A 27,818-nucleotide genomic window follows, 5' to 3' on the forward strand; every position below is an offset into this window, starting at 1 on the left:
TACTCAAAAGTAGACCCACTGAAATTCAATGGGCCTGAGCTGGTTGTGCATGCTCATTTCAGCGAGATGTAGTCCATAATACTGTTATCATGTGCAGCACAAGTAATGTCCAGGAAAAAGTGTCTTTGCCCCAAGGTGATTACAATCTAAAATTGGAGCGGGGACAGCAAGAGGCAAGAGAGGAAGACAAGGGGGCATTTCCAGCTCTGTTCTACTCTTAACAGCTTTCTTTTTGTCTGGATAACATGAACCAAAAACGTCTATGTGGCTCCATTTGTTTGTTTGTTTATCCTTTATTTATTTCCCAGAATAATATTTAGGTTCTAAATAACAAAAAGTCCAGGTATTTGTCATTTTTGAGTCAGAAGCAGCGATTGCACAGCTCGACAAATGCAATGCCTCAAGCAGCCATAGAACCAACAACTACGGACCCCCCGCATCGGTTTGGACGCTTTTAATTAAGATTTCCCGAGTGAGGACCGGTAGCCATTTAAAATAATCTTCATTGGGAACTGAGCTGGGAAAAAGCAAACAAGGACACTAATCAAAAGGAGGTTCATTCTTTGTCCATTTGAAGAGATAAGCTTGGCAAAAGTGAAATACGCTTGGCAGGAGGTCAGCTGTCAGGTGCTGGGCTTTGGAAACAAGCCAGATGCCAAGCAGTCCTGGCTGCAAGGCAGGAATTAGTTGTCCGCCTCTGGGTTGCTTCCAGCTCTACAATTCTATGGTCTTTTGTGCTGCCTTGGGGAAAACAGATAGATAGATAGATACTGTAGATTAAAAAAAACACCACCTGGTTCATAAGAATAGACCCCTCTTCCCTGTGGAACCTCCTGAGACTTGAGCTAGGGAAGCTGAAGTCTGCAGTGCTTCCTGTCTCCAGGATACCCCTGCCTCCTTCATCCCTGTTATTCAGCTCCATCGGGAGGCATGCAGGAAATCCAGTCCGGCTTCCGCTAACATACTTTCATCTCCATCCTCACAGCCTTGAGGACTGGCTCCTTGCTTTTGCATTATCCTTTTTAACAAGGCAATGTGTTTTGCCATGAGGGCCTCCAGTAGTCAAAGGTGGCCTTTTTTGCGCGGGGTGTGTGTATGTGTGTGTTGTGTGTGTGTGTCAATGCAGAGACCTCCCATGACCCCTAAAAAAAGGGACCCCCCAGCCCCTGCACTCAGAGATGAAGCTACAAAATGCAACCATTTAAGGAGGGGGACCCCTCAGATCTCCCAAGGATATTCCAGACTCCCCTCCCGAAACTTTGACTTTTAAAAATAAAATATAAAAAGCTGTGTGTGTGTGTTCATAATTTTACAAGTGTCTGTCATTTCGCCTCTTCCTCGCCATTTAAAGCAGGGTTTATATGAGATCTGAATAGATCTGCCAAGGGGCAGCCCCACAGAAGGCGCATTGCAGTAGTCCAGCCTGGAAGACCCTGGGGTCCAGTATTAACTGACATTATTCCCCTGCTGGATTTACAGGGTTTCTAACACACACACAGAGAGAGCCATAAGCCCATTATGGGTCAGGTATTCACTTCCAGAAATAGCCTACGCCTCTCCCCAGTGCAAGTGGGGCACAGCCCCATGACACAAGCCTCGCACTCGGCTCCTGGCAACAACAGCAGCAAGCCTGCTTTAATGAGGCCCACTTCCTGGAGGGTGGAGGGAAAACTGAGGCAGGCAGGGAGAGCTGGATACCTCCCCCCCCCCCCCCCGCACGTGGCCAGGAGCAGGATCCTGGGAGAAGGAACCCAGGCGTCCTGCTGGAGCAGACACCTCCCTTTAATGAGCAGAGGTGAAAACAGAGCCTGCAAAACAGGAAGGGCCTCTGGCAGTTGCAGAGGGAGGAGGTGGCAGGAGCAGAAAGGAGGGGGAGGGCAGGACAGCTGCTCTGCTTGCAGAAGTCGCCCACAGTTGGGGGTTGCCCAGCCTCCAGACCTGACCTGAAGTCCTCAAGGTTTGCTGGCCATCTCTGGGTTGGGAGGGACTGAATCTCCAGGAGGACCACAGGCTGTTTATTCTGTATATGAAGAAGACTCTGCCTGCATCTTGCAAGAGTTAGCCTGGCAGAGGTTGGCTGCAAATTATTGCAGGGACTCTTCCCTTCTTCCGGCTTGCGATGTCGGCAGATGCCTTACTCCCAGTTCCATTTAGCTCAGTACTGAGTCCACCGTCTGGCAGCCACAGCTCTTCAGGGTCTCAGACTCAGGGCACTCTCCCAGGCCTACCTGGAGACGCCCACATAATTTCTGTGTGCAAAGCAGGCGTTCTGCTGTGGAACTATAACCCACCGCTTTTAAATGAAGTTAAGAATCCACTCCTCATGGTTCTGAATGGGAAATGCCGGCTGGGCACATTTAAAGCACATCCTTCCCCCCTGAAATAATCATTCCTGGGATTGTTTCCCAGGACTCTTCGGTTGGGCAGGGAATGTGCTTTGGGTGCATGGTTGCACTCAGGCCACATGAAGCTGTACCAGGAGCAGTGTTTTGAGGGACTGCGGATAAGCCATGAGGGCAGCCGAGGACACCGCCCACTTTGTCCGTCCGCCATGTTCCTCCTTGCAGGCCTATTTATCAGCGTGGACTGTCTGGCCTCTTGGCAAGGCGCCTGACGGTTCTTGGTGTTCCTGCCCCGGAACGGCCTCTCCTTCCTCCCCCCTCCCTGCAAAGGGACAGTCCTCACCTTGTGCTCACCTGGGCCCTTGGGGAGAGGGCAGGTGAGGGGCAGAGGGGTGGTGCATTTGGGGGGACATGTAGCACACAGCAGGGACTAGCAATTTGCACCTTATCTGTGTCTTTAAATAAATGGCCATTAATTTAACCTCTTTCCTTCCTTTCTCCCCAGACTGGCGTTTTTTCCTCTCTCGGCTGCAAGAAGAGTCACATGAGCAATTCCTAGGAAAAGTTTGTTCTGTACAGCCGAGGAGGAGAAAGCAAAGTCACTCTTGGGCTTTTCCAAAACAAGTCCAGCTTGGATTGGGGCCAGGCTCCGAAAGATGTTGAAAGAGCAGCTCTGGGAAAACATGAGAAGCTCTTTGAGCTTCTAAACCAGAAACCTCAAATGTCAGGCAGTTCAGCGCTTGTTTTGCAACAGGAAGGAAAAAATGCAATTTTATTCCTGGTGCATTTAGGGAAGGCAGAATCCTGTTTTTCGGTGATTTTGGATGGTTGCATCCTGCTCAGAGTAGATCCACTGAAACTAATGGATCTCAGTGAGTTATCTACAGTCCTTCCAGCATGTCTACTCTGAGTAGGGCTAACGTTGGATGCAGCCCCTCTTTGATCCCATTAAGGTTTGCAAGAGGGGGAGGATCCTCTGAGCAGTTTTTCTTTTTGTTTTGCAGGTCTCTCGCTGCCTCTCCTTCCAGATATCATCTGCCAGGACATAAGAGCTCAAACCTTTTTTGCTCCAATTAATGGGGCCAAATCTTTGCACAGGCAGGAGGTCTGGGTGGATGGGTCCCCCGTTGGCCTGGCTTAACAGCCACCTTCTTCTTCTGTCCTTGCAGAACCTCCAGCTCCAGGGGCAGTCTATCTTGATTCCTGGGTTCTCAGGGCTGTTTGGCCACTGTGAGAGCAGGCTAGATGGGTCTTTGGGGGGCCTGATCCAGCTGCAAGACAACCCTGATGCCCTGGAAGTGACAGGCTCACCCCACACCTCCTGACCTGGCAGGTGGCAGGACCTTGGAAACTGATGGAATTGGTGGAATATGCCAAATTGGCAAGTTTAGCAAATAAAATCAGAAACCAAGATAAGGCAGGAGTCAAGGAGGATTGGAAAGTATTTGTAAATTATTTTTCAAAAACATTGTAAACATTTTAAATTCAAGTACCATTGTGGAAAAGGTATAGATAGAATGACTATAATATGCAGCACTAATTGGAAAATTGGGGAAAGCATGGAGGGATTGGGGGGGTAGCCCAAGGTTAATTAACTGTAAACCAGAAAATGTTGTAAATTCTTTGGAAAGATTATTATTATTATTATTATTATTATTATTATTATTATTATTATTATTTTAAAGGGATGTTTTGCTGACTTCCTGTAAGCCTGTCTAGAGATGCAGAGAGGAAGCTTGCTGCCGGGAGTCAGGTGTGCCTCCAGGTGAGCTGAGGATGAGCAGGCGGGGCAGGAAACAGAAGTGAAGGCACACCCCCTTCCTGGCCTGGGCACGGGCGGGTCTGGAGTGGCGGAAGCCAGAGTCACCTGGAGTTGTTTTGCATCTGAACCTGCATTGCAAACTATCACCTGCATTCACCTGCCCAGAGATGAACTCCAACTCCCAAGGATCAGGGGATCATAGAACCACAGAATTGGAAGGGTCCCCCAGGGGCCCTCCAGCCCAACCCCCTCTGCAATATTATCTCAGAAAACCAAATTGAAATAATAATGTGCAATGGTGCACCTGTGCATGCACAGAGTGCATTTTTCGCTTGCAACAAATGGTCTAAAATGCTTCCATTTCTGAGAGAGCGAGGGAAAATCCCACCCTGTGTCTAAATATAGCCCAAAGCATTTGAGGATAATTCCCTGGTTCCCCACCCCTCCTGTCTCTCCATCCTGCTTTCAAAGCAAGGCCTTTTGCTCCAAATCAACAAGAGAGGCCAGATTGACAGGCCCTAAAAGCCTCAGAGAAGAGGCGTCTGGGAGGCTCTTGGCGACTGTCTGGGGAGCAGCAAGATAAACCCCAAAAGGGCACAAATGTGGGTCCTCCGTAGCCACCAGGAATGTGCTCTGCAGGCCTTATCGCTGCCCTTCCAGGAAGTCCTTTTAGGCTCTTGAACAAAGCTAGTCTCTGCTTGATAGGGGGAAGGAGAATCTTGTTCATGTGAATTTTGTGCCATTTGGTGGTGGGGGTAGTAATTATGAGGCTGAGACTTCAGCAGTTTCCAGTCCATTCCTGGTGGTCCCAATTCCAGGTGCTCACATGAGGGCTTAAAACCCAAAGTGACCCCCCAGACCCCCTGAGTGCTAAGGCGGGCAGAAGGGGTTAAGGCTTTCCTTATCTTTTTAAGAAGAGCTTTGCCAAAAGAGCCATGGCCACTAAAAATGGAGCCTCCACCTCAAAGAGCAGTCTACCTCTGAGCTATGGTTTCCCAGGTTGGGCAACTGGTTAGCCAGCCCTGGAAACAGGATGTTATGCTGGATGGAGCCTTGCTGCCATGTGAATATATTTTTGCAAAGTATGCTCTCTCACACACCCCACAGCGTTAATTCATAATAATAATAACAACCTATTTCTGCTTGTGAAGGGAAAGTCTCTTCCTGAGATGCTTAGTCAGATGGGCAGCAGCAAAAACATCAGGCAGCTCCCATGCCAATGTCCCCAGAGGAAATTGGCACTGCGGCTCCGTCTCTCCACCCAGCACACACCCAGGATCCAGGATTTGTGCATGAGAGAGGGATCAATTAGCTGGGAGGTTGTTGGTTCATTTGATCTGGACGGGTGCAAAGGAAGTTGTGTCCTTTGTGAGCAATTGTGGTCCACCAAGACCCCGAGATCCTTTTCACATGTCCTGCTAGTGAGCTAGGTGTTCCACATCCTATATTTGTGCATCTGGTTATTCCTGCCTAAGTGCAGGAACCTTACATTTGTCCCTATGGAAATTCATTTTGTTAGCTTGTGCCCAGGTCTCCAAACTATTTAAGATCATTCGGGGCAACCTTTTCACATTCTGCATTTGGGATTTTTGACCCTTCAAAGCAACAGAAAAGGAACTTGCAAAAGTCAAGGAATCATTTAATGTGTCTTATAGCGGGGGCGGGGGGGGGTTGTCCTGTGCAACACAGATTAGCACCCCTCCCCGCTCCCAACTGCCAACTGTCATGGGAGTTGTAAGTCAAATAATATGTATGTCTGTCTATCTATATCTATCTATCTATCTATCTATCTATCTATCTATCTATCTATCTAATCACCACTCTACTTTTGACTTTCTGTGACTCCAGCAGTCACGGAACCAGAGCCGCAATGCAGCTTCGGGAGAGTTGCTGGCTTCCAGTTCAAAACAGCCACTACAACCTAAGCTGCTAGCCCTCATGCCACAGAGACTTGGAAGCGTGCAGACGGAAACGTGCCGTGACAGATCCGGAGCCAGGAGGGCGGCTGAGTAAGCAAAAGGTTTCTGCTTGCCATGAGTAACAAAAGGCAGAGGGAATTATGCAGGCCATATGCAAACCTGTTTGACTTGCCTGATGCCTATAGCTTGCCAAATTATTATCATTAATTTAATAGTGGGTGGGTGGGTTGTGTTTTTTTTGGGGGGGGTTTAAAGGGGGTTCACGGAAAAGAAAGGCAGCAACAAAACAGGAGACAGAGAGCCCCAAATAATTCATTTCTAAATTTCATTTCATACCCTTGAGGAAGTGCTTCCTGTGATTGCAGTGCAGGGGTTGGGCTGGATGACCCTTGGGAGTCCCTGCAATTCTATGGATCTATGAAAAAGGCCAAGTTTTAAAAGAAGCACCTTGCATTTGGCAAGACAGTTTGTTTACATGGTGTTTTTTTTTAAAGTACAGCTGTACTTGTTTAGGAAAAAAAGAAAACAATATACATATACAGATGTAGTCAGGCCTGAAATGTCTCATTCCAGCGTGCTATAAATAAATCCCATTTTGCAAGGCGTTGCTCTGGGTGTGACGCTGCTCCCTGGTTTCTTGCAACATGTCGGTTTGGGTAAGAAGGGCATGCTCTGAATATGTTTACTCCACAACCTCTGGAGGAACTGGGCATCTCAAGTCCCAGGCAAGCCATTGAGAAAATGACAAATCTGATGGCAGTTCATAAACAAGGAAGATAGCAGATGGCTGCATGCTGAGTCAGCTAAGTGTTCTCGGCTCTGACTGGCAGCGTGAAGGCTCTCTGGGGTGTCAGACTCAGGGTGCTGGACCACCGAGCTACAGCGCTTCGTGTAAAAGCGAGCCAAGGCTCCAAACACTATGCTTCTGCACAAAAGAGTGCCGTCAATAGTCGCCACAGTGAGTTAGATGCTTGGTCCATGTAGCTCAGGGCTGCTCCACACTGACTGGCAGCAACAGTTCTCCAATGCTTCAGACCCGGGAGCCTCTCTTAGCCCTGCCTGGTGATGCTGCCAGTGGGGATGGAGCATGCCGAGCAGGCACTCTGCCAAGGAGATCTGCTCCTGCACAAGGAACATTTTAAAGCAGAGGTTGGGCAGCCATCTCTCATGGATGCTTGAATTGAGAATACTGCCTTGCAGGGGGTTGGAGTAGATGACCCTCGGGGTCCCTTCCATATATATTTCTATGATTCCTGCAATGCAAGCCATTGGGGGGGGGGAGTGTAAGACAGAAGAAAATAACTTATTAAAACCAGGGCCATTCCCTGAGAGGCGATGCTCTCTTGTGGAGGCACCCAAACGCCTCAAAAACACATCTCAGGCCTTCTCCCTTCGGAGAGGAGCGATGGCACCGCCAAACCCTCCTCCGGTGAAAGGGCAGTGTGTGGAAATGCTGGGATTGGGGCCAAGAGGCCTGCTCAGCTTCCCCTGCCAAGCCGGTTGGGCAGCCTGGTTCTCTTGGCGAGGGGGGCCAACAGTGGCTCTGCCGCACGGTACCGGATTTCCGCTTGGGTGTCAGCAAGGGTGACTTGCCGGGAGACGTGTGAGGTGCAGGGTGGGGCCCCAGAAAAACAAGCACAGTTTGGCAGCCGCAGGGAGGACTGGGCTGGCCCTTCGCCTCGGCTTTCTCCCTTCGTCGGCTGAGCAAAGGGCCAGACATCCCAGGGCAGAAGGACTCAGTGCATCTTGCTGCGCATTAATGAAAATGCAAAGCTTGGGCACATGATGGGGTCCACTCTTCTTCTTTCGCAGGAGCATGAGGTCTGGAACCTTATTTATCTGTTACTGTCCAACAAATGTTTGCATCTCACAAAGCCGAATGCCAGAAGATTCCTGCACTGCAGGGTGTTGGACTACAGGACTCCTGGGTTCCCTTCCAAGTCTACAATTCTACAGCTCTGTGAAAGAAAGCAATTCTTCACATGGCACGTGGTTAACCTGTGGAACTCCCTCCTCCAGGAGACAGTTGATGGCCACTGACTTGGAAGGTTCAGAAAGGGGGTGAGATAAATTGATGGCGCATCATGAGGTGATGAGCCAGGATAGATCTTCTCTGCCTCCACAGCTGGAAGGGGCGATGGCTCTGTGTAGCTCAGCTGGTGAGAGCCTGGTGCTGATAATGCCAAGCTTGCAGGTTCGATCCCTCTATGGGGCAGCTGCCTGTTCCTGCATTGCAGGGGGTTGGACTAGATGACCCCCAGGGTCCCTTCCGACTTCACCATTCTAGGATTTTAGGATTACCAGTTCCTCAGTTCCTGGAAACTGCAGGAGGGGAGAGTTGCTCTTGTACTCAAACCCTGCATGTGGGTTTCCCATAATAAGCATCTGATCAGCCACTGTGAGAACAGGATGCTACACTGATGTGAAGCCAGGCTCTTCCCATGTTCCTATGGAACCTCTAGGTTCAGAGGCAGTCTATCTCGATTCCTAGATCCTTAGGACTCTTTGGCCACTGTGAGGCAGGATGGCAGGCAACATGGGCCACTGTTTTTGTATGTGCTGGAAGCCATCCAGTGTGGTGGGGAAACTCAGCCGGATGTGCGGGGTATTATTATTATTATTATTATTATTATTATTATTAATCCAGGAGAATCTTTTTCAGGGGCTGAGGAGGGGGTTATGCAATTATTAAGGGAACTTAAAAGCATGCTTAGGAAGCCCCCCCCCCCCCCCGGCAGGCTTCTGAGATGTCAGGAACTGCAGACAGAAAGAGAGACATGATTAGCACTGGGACCCCAAAGACTAGACAAAGTCCATGCCTGCTTTGAAGATGCAGCTCTTTCTTATCAGCAGAGTCACCTTATCAGCTCAGAAGGCAGCCTGCAAATGAGCCTCCTACCCAAGGGAGGACTAGACTGGTGGTCTTTCCCCTGCTGCCCCTCCCCACCCTGGGGTGTATTTTCTGCAACATGCAGTTGTTGCAACAGTAAGTGCATTGGTGGTGGATTTGCACCAGACCACCCAAACTCCATGCAAGCGCTTGGGACTCTCAAGTCTTTTGTGCAGAGACACCCCCCCCCCGGCTCAGGTTCAGGCCCTGAAATCTTAGGGTTTGGGATGCTGCTGGAAGTGGTGAGTTCTGCCCCTTGGAAGCTTTTAAGCGGAACCTGGGAGGCCACCCGTCAAGAAGTCTTTCACTGCAATCCTTGCATTTCATGGGGTTGGGCTGAATGACCCCTGGAGGTCCCGCCCAACCCTACAATTCTATGACATGAGGTGATGCTGGACTCTCTCAGGTCCCTTCCAACTCTACGATTCCTGTATCACAGGGGGTTCAGCTGGATGACCCCTGGGTACCCCCAACCCTACAATTCCATGACCTGGCAACCCTGGCGCATATTGCCTGCAAAGCATGGCTGCCTATATGCATTCAGTGAACGGCCCTGAGATTCTCGGATGAAGGGCAGTATAAGTAAACAAAAGAAAGAGAAATAAATGAAGCTGCTTGCAAAGGGTCCTTGTGCACCCTCAAAAAGAACCCCCCCCCCCCGCCCCGGATGGGTCCAGGCACACAGGCCTCCTGAGCTGGGCTCTTTCCCTGGGAGGGGAGGCTTTGCTTTCCTTGGCTGGAGGGGGCGGCACCTGGAACTCCTTCCCCTTGCTCTGGGAACCAACTCTCTCTCTTCCCCAATTTTCTTCCTCAAGGCTGGTGCTGAGTCAACGCTTCCCAGACACAGAAAACGCTGAGCAATGTCTCCAGGAAAGGGCCCTCCTCCTTCCGGAGAGAGCCGGGAGCAGGTTCCCGCGGAGCCAGGCCTGGTCGGCAGCCAAGCAGCCTCTGCTCTGGCATGGCCCACTGCCCCCGGGCCCGATCCTGGGCACACTGCCTCTCCCGATGCTGCTTCTCCCCAGCACCAGACATTCAGAGTCCTAAATAAAATGAATAAGGTTGGATGGCCACCTGAGATTCCTGCCTTGCAGCGGGCTGGGCTAGATGATCCTTGGGGTTCCCTTCCAACTCTATGATTCCATAGTGTGTGTTTTTTAAAAAAAGTTTGATGTTTTATTGTGTTTTTAATATTCTATTGGGAGCCTCCCAGAGTGACTGGAGCAGCCCAGTCAGATGGGCAGCTTGTTATGGGAACTCAGCCCCTGGGAAGAGAGGAGGCCCCTTTGGGACTGCTTTGGGCCCTGATCCTGCAGCCAGGCTCTTCTATCTTCAACCCTGAGATCCCGCAAGGTGTCATGAGGGCCACCAACTTGAGTGGTTTTAAAAGAGGACAAGAGGAATTCATGGAGGGAGGCAGAGCTGTCAGCGGCCACCAGCCCCCTACTAGAAACAAGGTGCTACTCCTCATGTCTTTATGGAACTGCCATGCTCTGCAGTTAAATCTGGTTGCCCTCTCCTCATTTCAGGATTCAGGCGCCTTGGGGTGCTCTTGGTCTGCTGTGCTGGCACCCATCCCAGACAGAGGAGCCATCCTGACTGGCCAGGGTGCCTGTTTACTTGGTGGGGCGGGTGGCGAATGTGAGATGCCTGGCGGGAGAGAGGGAGGGCAGGAAGGGTGGGGCGGCTCCCTCTGGCACCCAGGAAGTGCTCCAGCTGTGAAGGAGGGGGGCATCAAGTGGCAATGAGTTCTGAGGCTCTGGCTTCCTGGGAGAGGATCTGTGCAGCCATCCGGGGGGGGGGGAGACGCACCCAGGCCGCATGTGCGGAAGCACCTGAGTCAGGGGTGACGGGTTCTGACACGCACCGGCGCAGGTGTGTTGCGGAGAGGTAAACAAGGCCCCAAATGCTCCCCTCTGGCAGGGGCTCCTGTGCTGCTCAGCAGGCAGAAATGCAAGAGGCTTCTCCTGCACACAGACACAGTGGCAGAAGCTGCACCTGTTGGTTTTCCGCCTGCCGCAAGGCAAATCCCAGGCTGGGGATGGTTGGGAAAGCAATTGGAAATAAAACCAACAGAATCATAATTACATGACACAAATTGAACTTAATATTCCAAGATGCAAAAGAGCACCAGACTCTGAGTCTCAGGATTGTGGGTTTGAGCCTCACCTTGGGCAAAAGATTCCTGCATTGCAGGGGGCTGGACTAGATGACCGCCGGGGTCCCTTCCAACTCTACTATTCTATGGAAAGGCCTGGCACATTTGCAAATCCAACCTGATGCTAGATTGTGGGAAGGGCTGCAAAGCTCAGTGGGTGGAACACCTATTTGGCATGTAGAAAGGTCCCAGTTCAATCTCCAGGTATGACCGGGACCACCTACACCTGCTGCTGCCAGTCAGTGCAAGCAATGCTGAGCGAGATGCACTCGCTCTAAAGCCACCCTAGCTCCATTAATGTGTGACCCCAAAATTTTGGATCGCCCCAAACTGATGCCAACATTTTGGGCAAGCTTTGTACCGTTTTGTGCCTCCCCCCAATGGAGCAATTGACATTCCAACCGGGGTGACAACCTGATTTCATTGGCTCCAGACTGGTGCCAAGTGCTGTGCTGGTTTTGTGCCATTTTGTGTTGCGAACCCCGCTTTCTGCATCGCCCACAAAACTGAGTCATTGACACTCACACCAGCGGCCACAGGGACACCCCAAAACCCAACCTTGTCCAATTGACTGCAAAGGGGGGCATGAATGCTGTGATCACCAATAGTCAGCCTGGTAGATGAAGGGAACGCAGTGGATGTAGCCTACCTTGATTTCAGCAAGGCATTTGACAAGGTGCCCCATGATATTCTTGTAAAGAAGCTGGTAAAATGCGGTCTTGACTATGCTACCACTCAGTGGATTTGTAACTGGCTGACTGACCGAACCCAAAGGGTGCTCATCAATGGTTCCTCTTCATCCTGGAGAAGAGTGACTAGTGGGGTGCCACAGGGTTCTGTCTTGGGCCCGGTCTTATTCGACATCTTTATCAACGACTTGGATGATGGACTCAAGGGCATCCTGATCAAATTTGCAGATGACACCAAACTGGGAGGGGTGGCTAACACCCCAGAGGACAGGATCACACTTCAAAACGACCTTGACAGATTAGAGAACTGAGCCAAAACAAACAAGATGAACTTTAACAGGGAGAAATGTAAAGTATTGCACCTGGGCAAAAAAAAATGAGAGGCACAAATACAAGATGGGTGACACCTGGCTTGAGAGCAGTACATGTGAAAAGGATCTAGGAGTCTTGGTTGACCACAAACTTGACATGAGCCAACAGTGTGACGCGGCAGCTAAAAAAGCCAATGCAATTCCGGGCTGCATCAATAGGAGTATAGCATCTAGATCAAGGGAAGTAATAGTGCCACTGTATTCTGCTCTGGTCAGACCTCACCTGGAGTACTGTGTCCAGTTCTGGGCACCACAGTTCAAGAAGGACACTGACAAACGGGAACGTGTCCAGAGGAGGGCAACCCAAATGGTCAAAGGCCTGGAAACGATGCCTTATGAGGAACGGCTAAGGGAGCTGGGCATGTTTAGCCTGGAGAAGAGGAGGTTAAGGGGTGATATGATAGCCATGTTCAAATATATAAAAGGATGTCACATAGAGGAGGGAGAAAGGTTGTTTTCTGCTGCTCCAGAGAAGCGGACACGGAGCAATGGTTCCAAACTACAAGAAAAAAGATTCCACCTAAACATTAGGAGGAACTTCCTGACAGTGAGAGCTGTTTGACAGTGGAATTTGCTGCCAAGGAGTGTGGTGGAGTCTCCTTCTTTGGAGGTCTTTAAGCAGAGGCTTGACAACCATATGTCAGGAGTGCTCTGATGGTGTTTCCTGCTTGGCAGGGGGCTGGACCCGATGGCCCTTGTGGTCTCTTCCAACTCTATGATTATATGAAACATGGGGTTCACGGCACAAAATTAGCACTAAACCTTGGCACCAGTTTGGGAGGATCTGAAATTCCAGGTGACCCATTACTAATGCTCTCCATCCTTTGCTCAAAATAGTGAGGACTAGCATCTTGGTTTATTTTAAGAAAGACAGTGGGCAGAAGCTCCCATTCAGTGTGGGCAACCCTGGGCGTAAATGGCCATGCACGAGTTCCGCTCTTCCTCACTGGGGGCTGCCAGTGCGAAACCGGCTTCCCCAGGGAGCTGTCCCGCAAGGGGTGGGGGAAAGCTGGCACAAACCCCCAAGGGACGGGGCCAGGTGACCTTCCCCCCTCACCGGGCTGCAAATCCACATTCCCGTGCAAACAGCACAGGCCAACGTCAGTCTCCGAGGAGAGCAGATCCCACATCAGGGCCCAGCCGGCAGCCTCTCTGTCATGTGGGGCGGTCACGACAACGCTGCCCCTCCCCCCTCTGGGTCCAGAGGAGGCCTAAGCTGGCCGCTGCTCATCTGCAAAACCCCCCTTTTTGCCAATTATTCTTCTTAGCTTGCCAAATTATTGCAAATCAAGCTGAATGAATTCAATTTAATACAATTTCCCAAACTGGTTTCCTGCTCGCCTTACTGGACCCCTTTGCTCGGGGGTCAGGGCTCCCTCCAGGACGCAGCAGCCACCGGCTTCCTTTCCCAGGGGAAAACAATCCCCCCACCTGAGACCCCCCAGGCTGACCCACAACACCCCCCCCCCGAATTCTTACTGACTGGTAAAGGTACCCCTGCCCGTACGGGCCAGTCTTGACAGACTCTGGGGTTGTGCGCCCATCTCACTCAAGAGGCCAGGGGCCAGCGCTGTCCGGAGACACTTCCGGGTCACGTGGCCAGCGTGACATCGCTGCTCTGGCGAGCCAGAGCCGCACACGGAAACGCCGTTTACCTTCCCGCTGGTAAGCGGTCCCTATTTATCTACTTGCACCCGGAGGTGCTTTCAAACTGCTAGGTTGGCAGGCGCTGGGACCGAGCAGCGGGAACGCACCCCGCCGCAGGGATTAGAACCACCGACCTTTCGATCGGCAAGTCCTAGGCGCTGAGGCTTTAACCCACAGCGCCACCTGCGTCCCCCTGACTCGCTGTGGCATAAACATTGGCAGCTTCTCCCAGTGTGGGAAGATGGGCAGGCTCCTCTAAACTGCCTTGGCTTCCTCCGAGGGAAATCAAAGAAATCACAGAAGTCCAAGCTCCTGCAATGCAGGAACAGGTAGCTGCCCTATGCAGGGATCGAACCTGCAACCTTGGCGTTATCAGCACCAGGCTCTCACCAAGGGAGCTAGAGAAGGAGGGGAGGGGTGCAGCAGCCCTGAGCTGAACTCTCCTTGCTGCCAAGGCATGGCCTCACAGAACAGTGGAGTTGGGAGGGACCCCCAAAGGCCATCCAGCCCAACCCCCTGCAATGCAGGGATATTTTGCCCAATGCTGGAATCAAACCCACAACCCAGAGATCACTGAGGTAGGAAGTGCCTCCTGATCAGGCCAAATGGAGCACATCCAGCCCAAACTCCTGCCCTCACAGTGGCCAACCAGATGCCGTTATTGACATCCTGGAATAGTAGAGCTGCAAGGGACCCCGAGGGTCATCTAGCCCAACCCCCTGAGATTCCTGCATTGCAGGGGGTTGGACTAGATGACCCTCAGAGGTCCCTCCCAACAATTCTACCATTCTGTGATTCTATCTCCTCATGTGTGTTTGTGAGTCACAGCTTGAGGCAGAGTCAGCTCTCTAGGTTCCCAGGCTCAGTGGCCAATTTTATAAATAGCAGCCGGGGATTCCTGGAAGGCACTCATGGGTTGAATTGGGGAGGCAGGTGCTTCTCCCACGCCTGTGAGGAACCGGGTGACGGGTGGAAAGAGACCCCGAGGGAAGTTGGCAAGGCGCCCGTTTCTCCCCTCTGCGCAGCACCTCCCCAGGGGTAGTGATGGAAACACCCTGAAGCCATTAGTAGAGCCTCCATGTTCAGGAGCTGCCTGCTGCAGAATGCCAGCTTGCAGGGGGCAGAGGAAAGGCGGTCTTGCTCATGGGCTTCCTGCTGCTTTGGATCAGCCCCCAATCTGGGTATGTAAGTGGGGCAGCCCCGTAGAACAACAACAACAAACACAACAAATTATTATTATTATTAGCCAAATCCTGGCATTCCCTGCCCCTCTCAGGGTTTGGGACAAGGTGGTCTCCAAATCACTGCCCTGCAACATTTGCTTTTGAATCTCTGATGCTGCACAGAATGCAGAATCGAAGCTGCCCCGTTCCAACGGTCCATGTAGAGCAGTGCTGTCTGCACTGGCTGGCAGCATTGGCTATCTAGGGTTTCCGAATGGGGACAAATCCCCGTCCTGCCTGCAGTCCTACCAGGGATTGAGCCTGAGGCCTTCTGCATGCCAAGCAGCTGCTCTGCAATGCTCCAGACCTCATGCTCCCAAACCATTTTTTGATTTAAACAGAAACGCAAGAAGCTCAGAACATCTCTACACTGGTGGGCAGCAGCTCTTTGATATTTCTGCCTTGGGGCAATTCCAAGCCTTGCCAGGGACTGAAGCAAATACATTCTGCATGCCAAGCAGGTGCTCTCCCCACTGGACTATGTGACTGTCTCTGCCCCAAAGAAAAGACAATCTGCCCCTGCAGTTCCCACCATGTTGCAGAGCCCAGCCAGGTGATTCACCGCAAAGGATTCTTCCTCGCCTTCTTTAGGGATCCCGTGCCCAGGAGATCTGGGAGCCTCAGGCTCTCTCCACAAAGTACGTAAGGCCCCGAGCGCATACACGCAAGCGGGGTGACGAAGGCCAGCTGGCATGAATCCTGCTGCTGACTTGCCACAGAAGCTCTCAGCCCTGCAGCAGCAGCAGCAGCAAGGAGGAGGAAGGGATCGTGGGAAACTAGATCCAGTGCAGATCCCGGCCGTCCTGGCAGGGTTGCGTCAGGGTATGATCGCACATGCTCTGGACAGATGCCAGAACAAGGCACAGGCTGAGGACACGCCATTCCTTTGGAGCATGTCCAAAGTGCATTCATTCTTTCTCTCCAAAGAATCCTGTGCACTGAGTGAACAACAATAACAGCAACAGCAACAACAAGTCTTAGCAACCTGATCTCCAAGAGGCCTAGTCCCCTGCAAGGCAGGAATCTGCAATACAGATCAAGTGAAGTCAAGTCAAGTCCTCATGCTTCTGATAAAGGGTGGATTTAAATGCAGCCAGCTGCTCATTGCCCCTTGTAGAACCATAGAATCCAGCATTGGAAGGGACCCCCAAGGGACATCTAGTCCAACCTCCTTCAGTGCAGGAATCTCAGCCAAAGCATCCAGCTCAGCAATCTCCCACCTTCAGCATTCCTTCAGGGTTGCAGGTGGGGGGGTTCTTCCAAGCCCTGCCAGGAGGCGCCCCAAGGGATCAAACCTTCTGCATGCCAAACAGCTGCTCTGCTCTCCTCCACTGCCAGAGGATCAGCCGCTGCAACAGAGCATTTCTTGTGCCTAAGCAGAACCAGATGTGTGTTTTCCTATCCGCTGGTTTCTCGTGAGACGCTTGGCGGGAAGGAATGGCTGTCTGGGCCTCTCGCCCACTGACCGCACAGCCTCCCAGCTCAGCCGCGGGACAGAGAGGCCGCAGAGCCCACGCAGGGGTCTCCCGAATCCACTGCCGCACCACGCCCCTGCTGCCTGAGTCAGGGCGTCTAGCCGGATGGGAATGTCCAGGTCTAGCTGTGGTCAGAGGAACGGATTCCCTGGCATGATAAGCTCAGACAACAGTCATCCCATCTGGGTGACTTTCTCTCAACTTCATTCAAATGACCAAAGGAAGTCCTTCTTTATTTTGCACACAGCTAAACCCTGGAACTCCCTCCCACAGGAGGCAGGGAAGACTGCCAGCCTGGGTGGAGGAGGAGAGGGCTATTAGCCATTGTTGTTGTTGTTGATATACTGCCCTCCATCAAACAATCTCAGGGAGGTTCACAATGGCTATGATGTCACCTCCACAGTCTGAATGCTGATTGCTGGAAACCACAGGAGGGAAGAGCTGCTCTTGTGCTCGGATCCTGCTCACGTGTTTCCCATGGTGAGAAGGGGAGGCTGGGAGAGATGTCCCCCAGGCCCAGAGGCAGTCTATCTGGAGTCCTGGGTTCTGTGGGGTATTTGGCCCCTGTGAGCCCAGGAGGATGGACCAGATGGGGTCCAGGCTTTTCCGAAGTTCTCCTGCTCTTGACCTGCCCTGGGGGTGACGAGGCTTCCCTGCTTCCACCAGCTGAGCCTCTGGGCTCTGGCAAGTGACGCAGCTGGCTGCCTGGCCGGATGAGTCCTCTCTTTTCTTCTCCGCCGCCCACCCAGTCTGGCTGCAGCCGAACCCCAGACATCTCCCAGGCCAGAGACTCTGAGCACCAAGCAAAACCCTCACGGTCGCCGCCTGCCAGGGTGTCTCCACTGCAGACAAGCCACTTCCTCTGGGGAGGCTGCAAAGAGAGCCCCCCCCCCCCGCAGCCAGGCCCCCTTTTGGGGCTCCTCCAGCCCCACTCCAGACTTGGCACATGGAGAGTGAGAGGGTGGGATCCAGACAGCTGTCTAGGAACAGGCTGCCTCATAAAATCCTCGGCTTGTCTGAGCTTTGGCGGCCGCTGGCTTCCAGCCGAGAAGACCCAAAGGCAGGCAGGCAGGCAGGCTTCTCACAGCGCAGGAGTGTGGGGTTTGTGGGGGGAGTGCAATGGACACAACGCTGGGCCTGTGGGCAGCGCAGGGAACTGTGCCGAGTCTTTCATGCAACAAGCACAATGCTGAGATTCCTGCCCTGCAGGGGGCTGGACTAGAGGACCCTTGGGTACCCCTCCCAACCATACAGTTCTATGACCAGGCAGCCCTAGCATCTCCTTCTTCTCTCTTTCCGCTTGCATATTCTGCCCGTTTCTCCTCTTTATTCCGTGCAGGCCCCTTGTGGTCCCTCTCTGCTCTTCTTCCACATGTGCAGAGCATCAGAGCATTCCTTGGATCGAAGGCTGTCACTCAGAGTTCCTGGATGAACTGCAGGCGCTTCAGGTGGTTGAGTAATGCGCCCAGTCTTCAAGAACCTTTGCATGAGTAACAGCCAAGTGACTGCATTCAAGCGACGCAGACCATGGAATGCAGAACTTGTCTCACATCAGACCAACCGCTCATCTGCATCAGCATTGCCTGCACTGGCTGGCAGCAGCTCTTTGGGATTTCAGACGGGGGATCACGCTATTTCCAGCACTGCAGGGACCTCAGACCTCTCTATCCCCCAGCTTCAGATTAAATCACAGTCCACAGCAGTGCAGGGAAAGGACGTCTTATCCCGAGTGGGTGGGTGGGTGGCCTGGCTGCTGCCTATGTTCTTATTCATTCTGAACAGTGAGGACTAGACTCTTTATGCCCTTGCTCAATGCTTTGCGCTGCATCGTATTGGAGGCAGCAGGAGTGAGTTCTCCATTTGCCAGCAAGCCTCTGCAAATTAGGGAGAGCTTTCTGGCAGCAAGAGGGAGCGCCAAATCTTCCAGCTCTCACACTCCTGAAATGAGGGGACTAAAAAGTTGTAATGTGACTTGGGGATTTCTAAGATATTTGGGTTAAATGAATAATTGAGAAATTCTGCAGGGCACAGTGGATGCTCTCCGGAGTTCGGCTGATCAAGACCTGGGCAAACTCTTGGGTCCCAGCTGGGATGCAGAATCTGCCCCATCACCCGAGATGAAGAGGAGGAGGAGGATGGCCAGCCTCTCTGCCGGCCTGCAGATCCTGCTGGGCCGAAACCAGGCAGCAGCCAGAGGACTGAGTCAGCAGTTGGCAGGGGCCCAGGCTGGGCAGGGAGGGACAGAGGAAGGAGGCAACGTCCTCTGCTCTCTGCTTTGGGCTCCGAAATCTGGGCAGATGGGAGGTTGTGGGCGAGGCTGGCCTGGGTGCCAATGCTGCGGGCAAGCAGCTCTGCCCTTAACCTGCACAGGCTCTGCAGGGAAGCAGGTCCCCGGAAACGCATGTGAATCCTCGGCAGGACTGGCTTTGCCAGGCCCTCCCTGGCTATGGCAGGTCAGGAAAGGGCACCCCAAAGACTGAGGGGAAGATGGAGAGACGCCTTGAGAGGAACGGGGTGCAGCGTTAGGGGAACAGGCGAGGGAGAGGAGATGCCAGGCATGGAAAGGGTGGACAGGGAAAATGCTGGCCTCTGGGAGGACAGGATGTTAGATGGAACCCCTTTGAGCCGGACCCATAGACACCTGGCCTGGTATTTTTGGAAGCAATTTGCAGAACACATGATCTGCCCATCAGGTCCAGAGTCTGAAAGGGCCCAGCTGCACCACTGTGGGAACTCCTGGCAGAGGATCAGGGTGTGCAGAGAGGCAGCTGCCTGGCCTGTGTTTGCTGAGCGCTGGAGGGAAGAGCGTGTGCCCAGGAGGGAAGGGAGCGTCCCAGCCGACCTCTGCCTGGCCACCTGCGCCTGCTCTGGCCCCCTGCCACAGGGAGTGGGTGCTCCCAGGAGGGCAGGCCAGAGGAGGAGGAATCCTAGAGTCCTGGAGTTGGAAGGGATACCCGGGGGTCATCTAGTCCAACCCACTGCATGGAGGACCATCAGAGGAGGAGGAAGCACCCATAAATGTTAGGGGGCCCTTTGAGCAAAAGAAGAAGGCAGGGGGCGGTGCCAGTTTGCATATGAGAATTTATAGGGATGGATGTATTGCTGTTTTTTTGGGGGGGGTGAGCGCATTTTGCAGAATGGGGACCCATCCTGTCCAGGACCCTGTCCTCACTGGACCAGACATCTCAAAGGGAAACCTGCCAGTGGGTTGTGAGAGCAGCAGCCTCCTCCTGCTCTTGTTCTCCAGCGTTGTAAGGTAGACCATCTCTGTCCAAGGAGGCTCTGTAGCAGGCCAAAGGGGACATGTCCAGTCTGGCATCCTGTCCTCCCAGTGGCCAAACACCCCTAAGGACCAAGGAATAGGGATAGATTGCCTCTGGGTCTGGAGGTTCCATAGGACAGAAGAAGAGTCCAAAAGGGGGCCCATCCAGCCCAGTCCCAGATGCCCCTAATGGGAAACCCACAAGCAGGATGCAAGGGCACTTCTTCCCAAGGATTAATTATTTCAAAATGTGTTTTAAAATATATTTTCAATAATAATAATAATAATAATAATAATAATAATAATAATAATAATAATAGTTATTATTCATACCCTGCCCATCTGGCTGGGCTTTTGTAGGCTGCAAATGACAGGCGGGAGAAACCCCCAGATTTGCAAGAAAGGTACATAAAACAGCCATAACACTGTGCTTATTCCGATTATCCCAAGTCTCATAGTGTGGGACACAGAGTTTCCAGGTTCCTGCTGCCTGATCTTCCTGCCTTGCAGGAGTTGGCCTTTTAGCAGTTCTCAGTGGTGCATTGGGGGCCTCTTCTCCCCCCTTTCTCTCTTCCATAGCCCAGTCTGGGGGGAAAGTGTCTAGTTTTTGTCTCCCTCCATGGAAGCAGACCTTGGGGGTCTGGCGTATGTCTTGGGGGACACAGGCCCAGAAACCAGATGAAGTAGTTTCAATACCATCAAGTGGGGCTTTCGATGCCCTTTGCCAAATCCTTCCAAAACAGCTTGCAATTCCTCTTTTTTACTATGATCCTATAGACTCATAGAATCATAGAGTGAGAAGGGACCCTGAGGGTCATCTAGTCCAACCCCCTGCAGTGCAAGAATATGCAGCTGTCCCTTATGGGGATTGAACCTGCAATCTTGGTGTTATCAGCACCATGCTCCAACCAACGGAGCTATGGATTTGCCGCTGCAGTTCCCTGTCCCTTTTCCCCAGAGTGTACGGCTGGGCTTGCTTCCTCGAGTCGCCTGGGCCTCTGCAGCGGCCAGTGTTCAGCCGCTCTCACCTTTGGCCCCAGGCTGGCCTTTGCAGCAGGTGACTTGGTCTGGTGACTCTTGGGGCGACGGCCAGCTTTGAGAGGATTTCGGGTGGGGTGAACTTCCTCCCTGGGTCTCTCCCATCTCCTGACTTCCCCTTCACATTCTTCTCCCCCCAAGTGACGTCCTGCCCAGCCCCACTCGCTGACAAACGGTGGAGGGGTGTGGGTCAGGCCGCTCCCTGCCAGTAGGTTTCCGAGAAAATGGCTCCCGCGAAGGGGTCCTGGGGGTCCCCGACAGGGTGGTGTTGGGGGGAAGGGTGTGGCTTGGCCTCCCTGCCCAGGGAGGGAAAGGGCGAGGGCTCAGCTGCCCAGAGTGCAGAGGGGGCAACCCCCCAGGCGGGGCTTCCAAGGCAGAGTGCTCAGCCCAGGGGGAGAGGACATAACTCCAGGGTCGCCAAAGGGGCCTGTCTAGGCAAGGACACCGAAGGACCTAGGAATCCAGATAGACTGCCTCTGGCCCAGGAGGATCCTTGAGAGCCTAAGGAGAGCATGCTGGATCAGGCCAAGGGGACCAGCCATCCTTCCTCACAGCGGCCCAGCAGACCCCCCAAAGAGCCACTCTCTCCACCTGCAGTTCCAGCAAGAGCAGCAGCCTCCTCCTGCTCTTGTTCACTGACGTTCCAAGATAGACTGGCTCTGCCCATGGAGGCTCCATTTAGCCTACCTAGCATTTAGCACAATCCCACCTGCACCCCTACTCAGAAGTAAGCCCCCTCCCAAACTTCTTTTCCTAGGTGGGCGGGAAGTGTTTTGTCGGCTCCTATTTTTCACGCTTATGATTCCTGAGTAGCAGGGGGTTGGGCTGGATGTCCCTTGGGGGTCCCTTCAAACTCTACAGCTCTGTGATTTATCTTAGATTAAAGCGGGGGGGGGGGGCACTCCAAATCCACAGTTTTGCAATAGCTTTTGTTAGGAGTACGAACCCCAAATGTCACAAATGTTCTGAGAAGTTTTTGGCAGGTTGAGATCTGTTTTATAAATAGCCAGGAATTTGGCAGGACAGATTCTTCCAACTGCGTATAAAAACAGTTTTGAACTTTTAAGGGAAAACAGGACCAGCTGATTAGAAAAAAACACAAGGTGGATCCAATAAATGGAGTCGTTTGTTTTTTATTTTAATTATTTTAAAAAGAAGCAATGAACGTTGAAAGGAAAAAGGAAAATCAAGTGCTGCCTATTATAGTGGATGGAATATTCTGCTTAATGGGAACTTCTTGATCCTATTGATAGAATGCATTGGGCTTTGGAGAAATGCAAGGCAAATTCTGAATCACTGTTTAAGCAGGGGGGGGGCGGGTTAATTTATATTTGTGTTTTAATCAGTATTACTTTTGCAATACAGGGGAGTGGATAAAGAAATGAAGCTGTGAGGGTCGTGAGCCAAGATGCAGAACAAAAGTTTTCTCTCTTCCAGGAACATGAGGAATTTGGGGGAAAATTTGGAGCAGCTGAGCTGGGAGGAAGCCGGGGAATTTTTCCTCTGCATTCCTGGAATAATTCTAATAGTTTAAAGGATGCTTGTCTCTCTCCCCTTATGTGTTGAGGTTTTGATCTGGAAACATCAGGGGAAAGCCAGCATGTTTTGGCCCCAATAAGGCAAGGCATCGCCAGGCAGACCTGCCCTGAATTTTTCCAGAACTGCTGCCAGCCTGTGCAGGCAGTGCTGAGCTAAGTCAGGGCTCACTGGGGGCAGTGGGATTCCCTAGCAGGGGCGCCAAGTGGCAAGGGGGAAGCAGAGGGGCAAATGGCTTTCAGACTTCGGAAAGCCTGGACCTTGCTCCTCCATTTTCATGGCATTGGGTGGGACCCCCAAGGGCCATCCAGCCTAACCCACAACTAAAGAACCCCTAATTTTGTCACATTAATTAAATAGTTCTAATTGGATGTATGAATAAATGTGCCATTTTGCATTTTGTGGTGTTCTCTTCCTTAGCAAGGGTGCAGAGGAGAACGACCTTGATGACCAAGGGTCTGGAAACCAAGCCTGGTAAGAAATGGTTGCAGGAGCTGGGTTCTGAGAGGAGAGTCATCTTCCAATATCTCAAGGAACAAGGTTGTTTCCTCCTGCTCTGGAGGTTAGGACTTGAACCCATGTGTAATGGTTCTAGGGGTTGCTTGTGCGTAAGCCAGCGCAAACACCTGGCTGGGTTGCCTGAGTGAACCTCTTCTGTCCGGACAGCCACTCACCCGTGGCTGTCTCAATCGCTGGCAGAATCCGTCAGTGGGCGTTTCTTAAACTTCTTCCAGCAAAGAAGCTCTTTGACACCTAGTCTCCTCCTACTCTCTCTGCGCGAAAGCCTTCTGCGCAAGGAGGGCGTAGGCAGCGGAGGACCCTTACTCTCCCCGCTGGTCCCCGGCAAGGAGTCATGGGACCGCCTCGCCGCTTCCCCCATCTGCCCCCCCTTCTCCACTGGTGCTATGCTGATTCTCTTCCCCAGAAGATGGGCTGCCCCTCCCAATCCCAGGACGCTCTCTGGAATCCCTCCGGATTTTGCTCTCTCCCTCCAGCACTGATGGCAGTTCCCTGACACCATGGCTTCAAGTGACAAGAAAGGAGATTCTGTAGGAGCTACTAAAGAGTGGAACAGTCTCCCTCGGGATGCTCAGGACTCTCCTTCCGTGGAGGTTTTTAAGCAGAGGTTGGACGCTGTCCAGGATGCTTTGTTGAACGGCGGCAGCGGCGGCAGCAGCGGTGGGTGGGGGGCGAGCTGACCCTTGGGGCTGCCTTCCAACTCTACCATTCCATGACTTTTGCTCCCAGGAGCTCAAAGTGGTGCACACAGGTCTCCCGCTCTTCATTTAAACCCTACAACAACCCTGTGAGGTAGGCCAGCCTGAGAAACAGCGACCGGCCCCAAAGACATGCAGTGGGCTTTGTGGCTGAGCGGTGGGATTCAAACCCTTGTCATCTTCCCCAGGCCTCCTTGAATCCTCACAACAACAGCCCTGCAAAGTAGGCCAGGCTGAGAGAGAGGCTCTAATTCCACCGTCCTTCATGGATTCGAACCCAGGTCCCTCAGGGCCTGACACTCTCTCCCACTGCACTGCAGGACTCTGCTCCTCTCCCTGCCTGGAATTAGGCTGGGGGGCATATGCAGGGGGGGCTGCCTTAGAGAGCAGAGGCCTCATCCTGCCTGCCTTCTGCCGCCTCCCAGAGGGAGGAGCTGCTGGAGAAACCCAGTTCAGAGAGGCTCCTATAAATAGCCGGAGCTATTTCTGGCTCTTCTGGAGCTATAATTAACTTGCCTCCGCCGTCTGCCTGGCACCACAGCCAGCCGGGGGGAGAAGAGCGAGCCAGAGCCAGCGGCAGCCGCGCAGGGCTGGCGTTGCAAGGCCCGCTGCGTGGGAAGGGGGAAGGGGAGCCTGCCAGCAGGGCCTCAGCTGACCCCGGGAGAGCGGGCAGCAGAATTGCAGGACCCTCGCCCAAGGATCTTAGAGCCATAGGGATTTGGGAGGGACCCAAGGGGTCATCCAGCCCAACCCACTGCGGTAACAGAGTTGGTGGTGGCAAGAAGTGGATTTCTTGGGGTGGAAAAGAGGGGCCTCCTCCTTCCGCAGCAACTTCCTGCAGACCCTAAAAGGGGGAGGGCTTTTTCAATCCGGGGGCCGTCTTCCAGTCTGGGCAAAGGGGGACGGAGCGGCGCATGTGAGATGATAACTTTGTGCAGTCAGGTGTCTCCTCCTCCTGCGTTCTTCTCTGTCCTTCTCCCAGGGGCGCAAAGAGGCACAAACAGAGTTCAGGGGCGCATCTTCAGCCAGGCAAAGACCCCCAAGGAGGGCTTTAGGGTGCGCTTTGAGCAGATTCACAGAGGAGGTGGGTGCTCTATTCAGGTTGCAAACCGGGGCCCCTCTGACCCCCTCAAGTGGTTCCCTCGAGGGCTGGCCTAAAGCAGAGCCAGGACTCCCCACCCTGGAAAACAAGCCCTCCCCAACGCTCTCCACAAAACCCCCATTTTACACAACCAGTTTGTTCCCCTAGTGGCCAAGGTTCAGGGTGGTCCTCACCCGGAGTTTCCGCTCCCCCTTCCCGGTTTTGCACTCTTTGCTAGATAGTGCTGCACATCAGAAACACCCGCAAGGTGGGGGGTTTGGAAATGCAGCAAGGAGCCAATGGAAAGCAGGATGGAGCCTTTTTAAAGAGGATGTCTTCTTGAGTTTATTCTCCCAACTCTGGATTCAGCACGGATTTCCCCAGGGGAATTGGAGGATGCGCAGAGGATGGGGAGGGGGGGAGGTGTGGACAGGCCCCCAAACTGTGCAATTCCCTAAATAGAAGTTTTCAGAGCCCCCCTCCCCCCCATTGGAAAAAGGGCAGAGATGAGACGCTCCAGCAAAAGTGAGTTTTTAATTCGTTGTGTGATCAATATCCTTATTGTTTTAAACAGCAATTCCACAAAATATTAAACACAGTGCGAGGAAAGAAACTGGTCTATGGCACACGGGAAGAAAAGAACGACGAAGGGCTTGGCAAAAAGAGAAAGGAAACCAAGGAGGAGAGAGATGATCTAGCCTACGTTACGGACACGGGTGTTCACTTCCCTAAAAATACAATCTTTACAAATCTCGATTTGCTTTTGGCAACAATATCAGGATTTGGCAAATAAGAACAAGGAATTGGAGAAAGAATTCAAAAGCACAAAACACCTGTGTGGCAGGCATTCTTTTTTTCTTCTCAAAAAAGAAAAACCACCTCTGAAATCAATGCACTTTAAGCTTGTTAAATTAAAAAGAGAACCTCGGAAAGTACTTATTTCATCAGTTTGGCAAAAAGAGAGAAGGGGGCAAATTGGCACCTTTGGAGAGTCAGGGGGACGTAAGGCCTGGATCTCCGGAGGAGAGATGTGGGTTTTTAGGGGGGTCCCCCTGCTTCGGAGTGGGGTGCTGGGACAGGACAGCCGTGCCCCCTCCTCCTTAACTGGAGCAGCGCAGAAGGAAGAGCTTGCAAGCGAGGGGCAGGAGAGCTGAGTGGGGAGGGGGTTGCCGAGGAGGCGGCGGCCCTGGGGCGTCTCTCTCTTGCCCCCCAGGCCAGCTGCCCAAACCCCCTCTTTGGTGCAGCAATGGCCCTGGGCAAGCAGGTGGAGAGGGGCAGGGAGCAGACATTCTCTGGTTCAACTCTCAGGGGTCAGCAGCCCAGCAGGAGGAGGAGGAAATGCCCGGGGAAGGCTGAAAAAATCTGGGGGTGGGGGGCTGTTTGAGTCACAGCAAGGCCTCCCCCCTGGCGAGGAAGGGAAGGGAGGAATGGGACAGAGCAGCAGGGGCACCCCTTTGGATCCCCCCCCCATCTGGCTCAATGTGTGACAAGGTGGAGAACGCAGACGCCACAGGGTTGGGGGGGCTTCAGGGGGTGTCCCTTTCCGCCGAACCTCAGGAGACTTTCTGCAGAGGACACACCAACACCATGGCCATGGGGGGGGGGGCAACCCCACTCCTCCAAAAACCCCAGGAGGGAAAGGAGCAAAGCAGAGCTCCTTCTGCCCCCTCCCTTCCACTGTGGCCCCTCCATTTTTCTTTTCCAAGGACAGCAGGGACCGACTGCCAAATGAGGCCTCCTTCCCTTGGGGGCATCCGAGAGCAAACCTGCTGGCTTGGATGGACCCCCCCCCTTGGCCTGACACAGCTGTAGGGATGCCTCTGGGGCCTGGATGCCAGGGCAGAGCAAGGGGCAAGGGGCTTTGGGACGGGGCCTTTCCAATCTCTCTCTCTCACTCCCTCCTTTCCTTCAGGAACAGTTGCCTGGGCTGTGGGGTCCCATAGCCTGCCCCCCCCCCCCATCCCCATGAGACAGGCCACCTTCGGCCTCTTCCTGCAGGGCTGTCGTCCGCAGAGTCCCCTCCGTTCTTCCCCCAAGGAGAGAACCTCCTTTCTCCCTTGCCCGGTGGGGGGCAGGAAGATGCCCACTTTCTGCTCCCCCCACATCGAGGAAGGAGCCTTTCGCTCTCTCCTTCGAGGGAGTTGTTTATGGGGGACTCATGCAGGGAGACGCAGCCCTAGCAGGGCGAGGGGCTCAGGTTAGGAGGGGTGCACAGGAGGGGGTCTGCTCCCCAAGAAAGGGAGACTCTCCTCCTCTGTGGGGACAGGAAGGCGCCCCCTGGCCCCCCACCCAGCCCTGTCAGGGATTCTGCAGGGGGGTCCGTGGCACTTCCAAGGCAGGAGCCACCTTGGGGAATGGCGGGGGCCAGGTCATGGTTCCTGCCTTCTCCCCACTGCTCCTGTGAGGCTTTTGAACCAAGGACTCCAGGGTGGGTCATTTGCAAAGGGGCACAGTGCGCAGATGCACATGCAGAGAGCCCATCTCCCACAGAGCCACACCTCTGGTCTCACCTGCCAAGGGCCAAAGTGGGGAACTTTGGCGTCCAGGCTGACCCCGGCCCACCGGACGGACATCAGGGCGGTTTCCAAAAGGGCCCCCAAGCACCCCCTGTGCTCCTCCACCTGGCCAACTGGTTCCCGGGATTGGGATCCCCCTGGGGGTCAGAATCGGACCTGGGCTTGGTGCAGTCTGCACCCTGATGAGCCCCTCTCTGCCCCTGGCACGCCTCAGGTGTCCAATGCCGCCGAGAGACAGACCAGGCAGGAGCAGGCTATAGAATGGTGCAGGGCTTCTTATCCTTGAAGGGGTTCTCAGAGGCTGGGACGCCCACCAGCAGAGGGTCGTTCCTGGCCTGCTGCTCGCAGTAATTCATGAGCTCCGAGGAGGCTTTGGAGACCTGAGTGGGGAAGAAGGAGAGAGAGGAATGAGAGCAGCAGCAGGATCAGGTCCCCCTCTCAGCCTGTGCAGATGTGCCAGGGGAAGTCCGCAGGTGGGACTCTAGCACAAGAGAGACACCCTGCCTGCCTGCCTGCCTGCCTGCCTGCCTGCCTGCCTGCCTGCCACGGAAAAGCGTCCGCTGCCTCTGACTTTGGAGGCAGAGCCCCCCCCCCGTAGGAAAGGGGCTGGCGATGGGGTGGGGTGGGGGGGAAGGCTGCTTCAGATTCCCGAAATACGAAGCACCTCACCATCATGGGCATAGCTGGGGGGGGGA

General features: G+C 53.3%; 2 protein-coding genes and 2 long non-coding RNA genes across 5 annotated transcripts in view; 2 read left to right on the plus strand and 2 right to left on the minus strand.

Moving 5' to 3' along the window:
• Positions 1-27,818, plus strand: part of LOC310835890 — a 230,989-nt gene that overhangs the window by 74,838 nt on the left and 128,333 nt on the right. The window lies entirely within an intron of this gene.
• On the plus strand, positions 2,673-9,860 carry LOC310835905. Its single transcript, XR_014559783.1, has 5 exons — positions 2,673-3,065; positions 4,028-4,107; positions 5,953-6,113; positions 7,836-8,084; positions 9,729-9,860. It is a non-coding gene; the product is annotated as an uncharacterized lncRNA (long non-coding RNA).
• The window catches only part of DIRAS1 (DIRAS family GTPase 1), a 140,273-nt gene continuing 121,618 nt past the window's right edge, over positions 9,164-27,818 (minus strand). Inside the window, exon 3 of the transcript XR_014559743.1 lies at positions 9,164-9,176. The gene's annotated coding sequence lies outside the window, so the exon portion shown is untranslated. The remainder of the gene's footprint in view (positions 9,177-27,818) is intronic.
• Positions 25,123-27,818, minus strand: part of GNG7 (G protein subunit gamma 7) — a 93,258-nt gene continuing 90,562 nt past the window's right edge. For both annotated transcript variants that reach the window (XM_083720851.1, XM_083720850.1), the window contains exon 5: positions 25,123-27,503. In XM_083720851.1, coding sequence (XP_083576977.1) covers positions 27,378-27,503 — 126 coding nt within the window. In that variant the 3' untranslated portion in view covers positions 25,123-27,377. The remainder of the gene's footprint in view (positions 27,504-27,818) is intronic.

This window comes from Podarcis gaigeae (genome assembly GCF_964106915.1).
Source record: "Podarcis gaigeae genome assembly, chromosome: 18".
NCBI lineage: Eukaryota > Metazoa > Chordata > Lepidosauria > Squamata > Lacertidae > Podarcis > Podarcis gaigeae.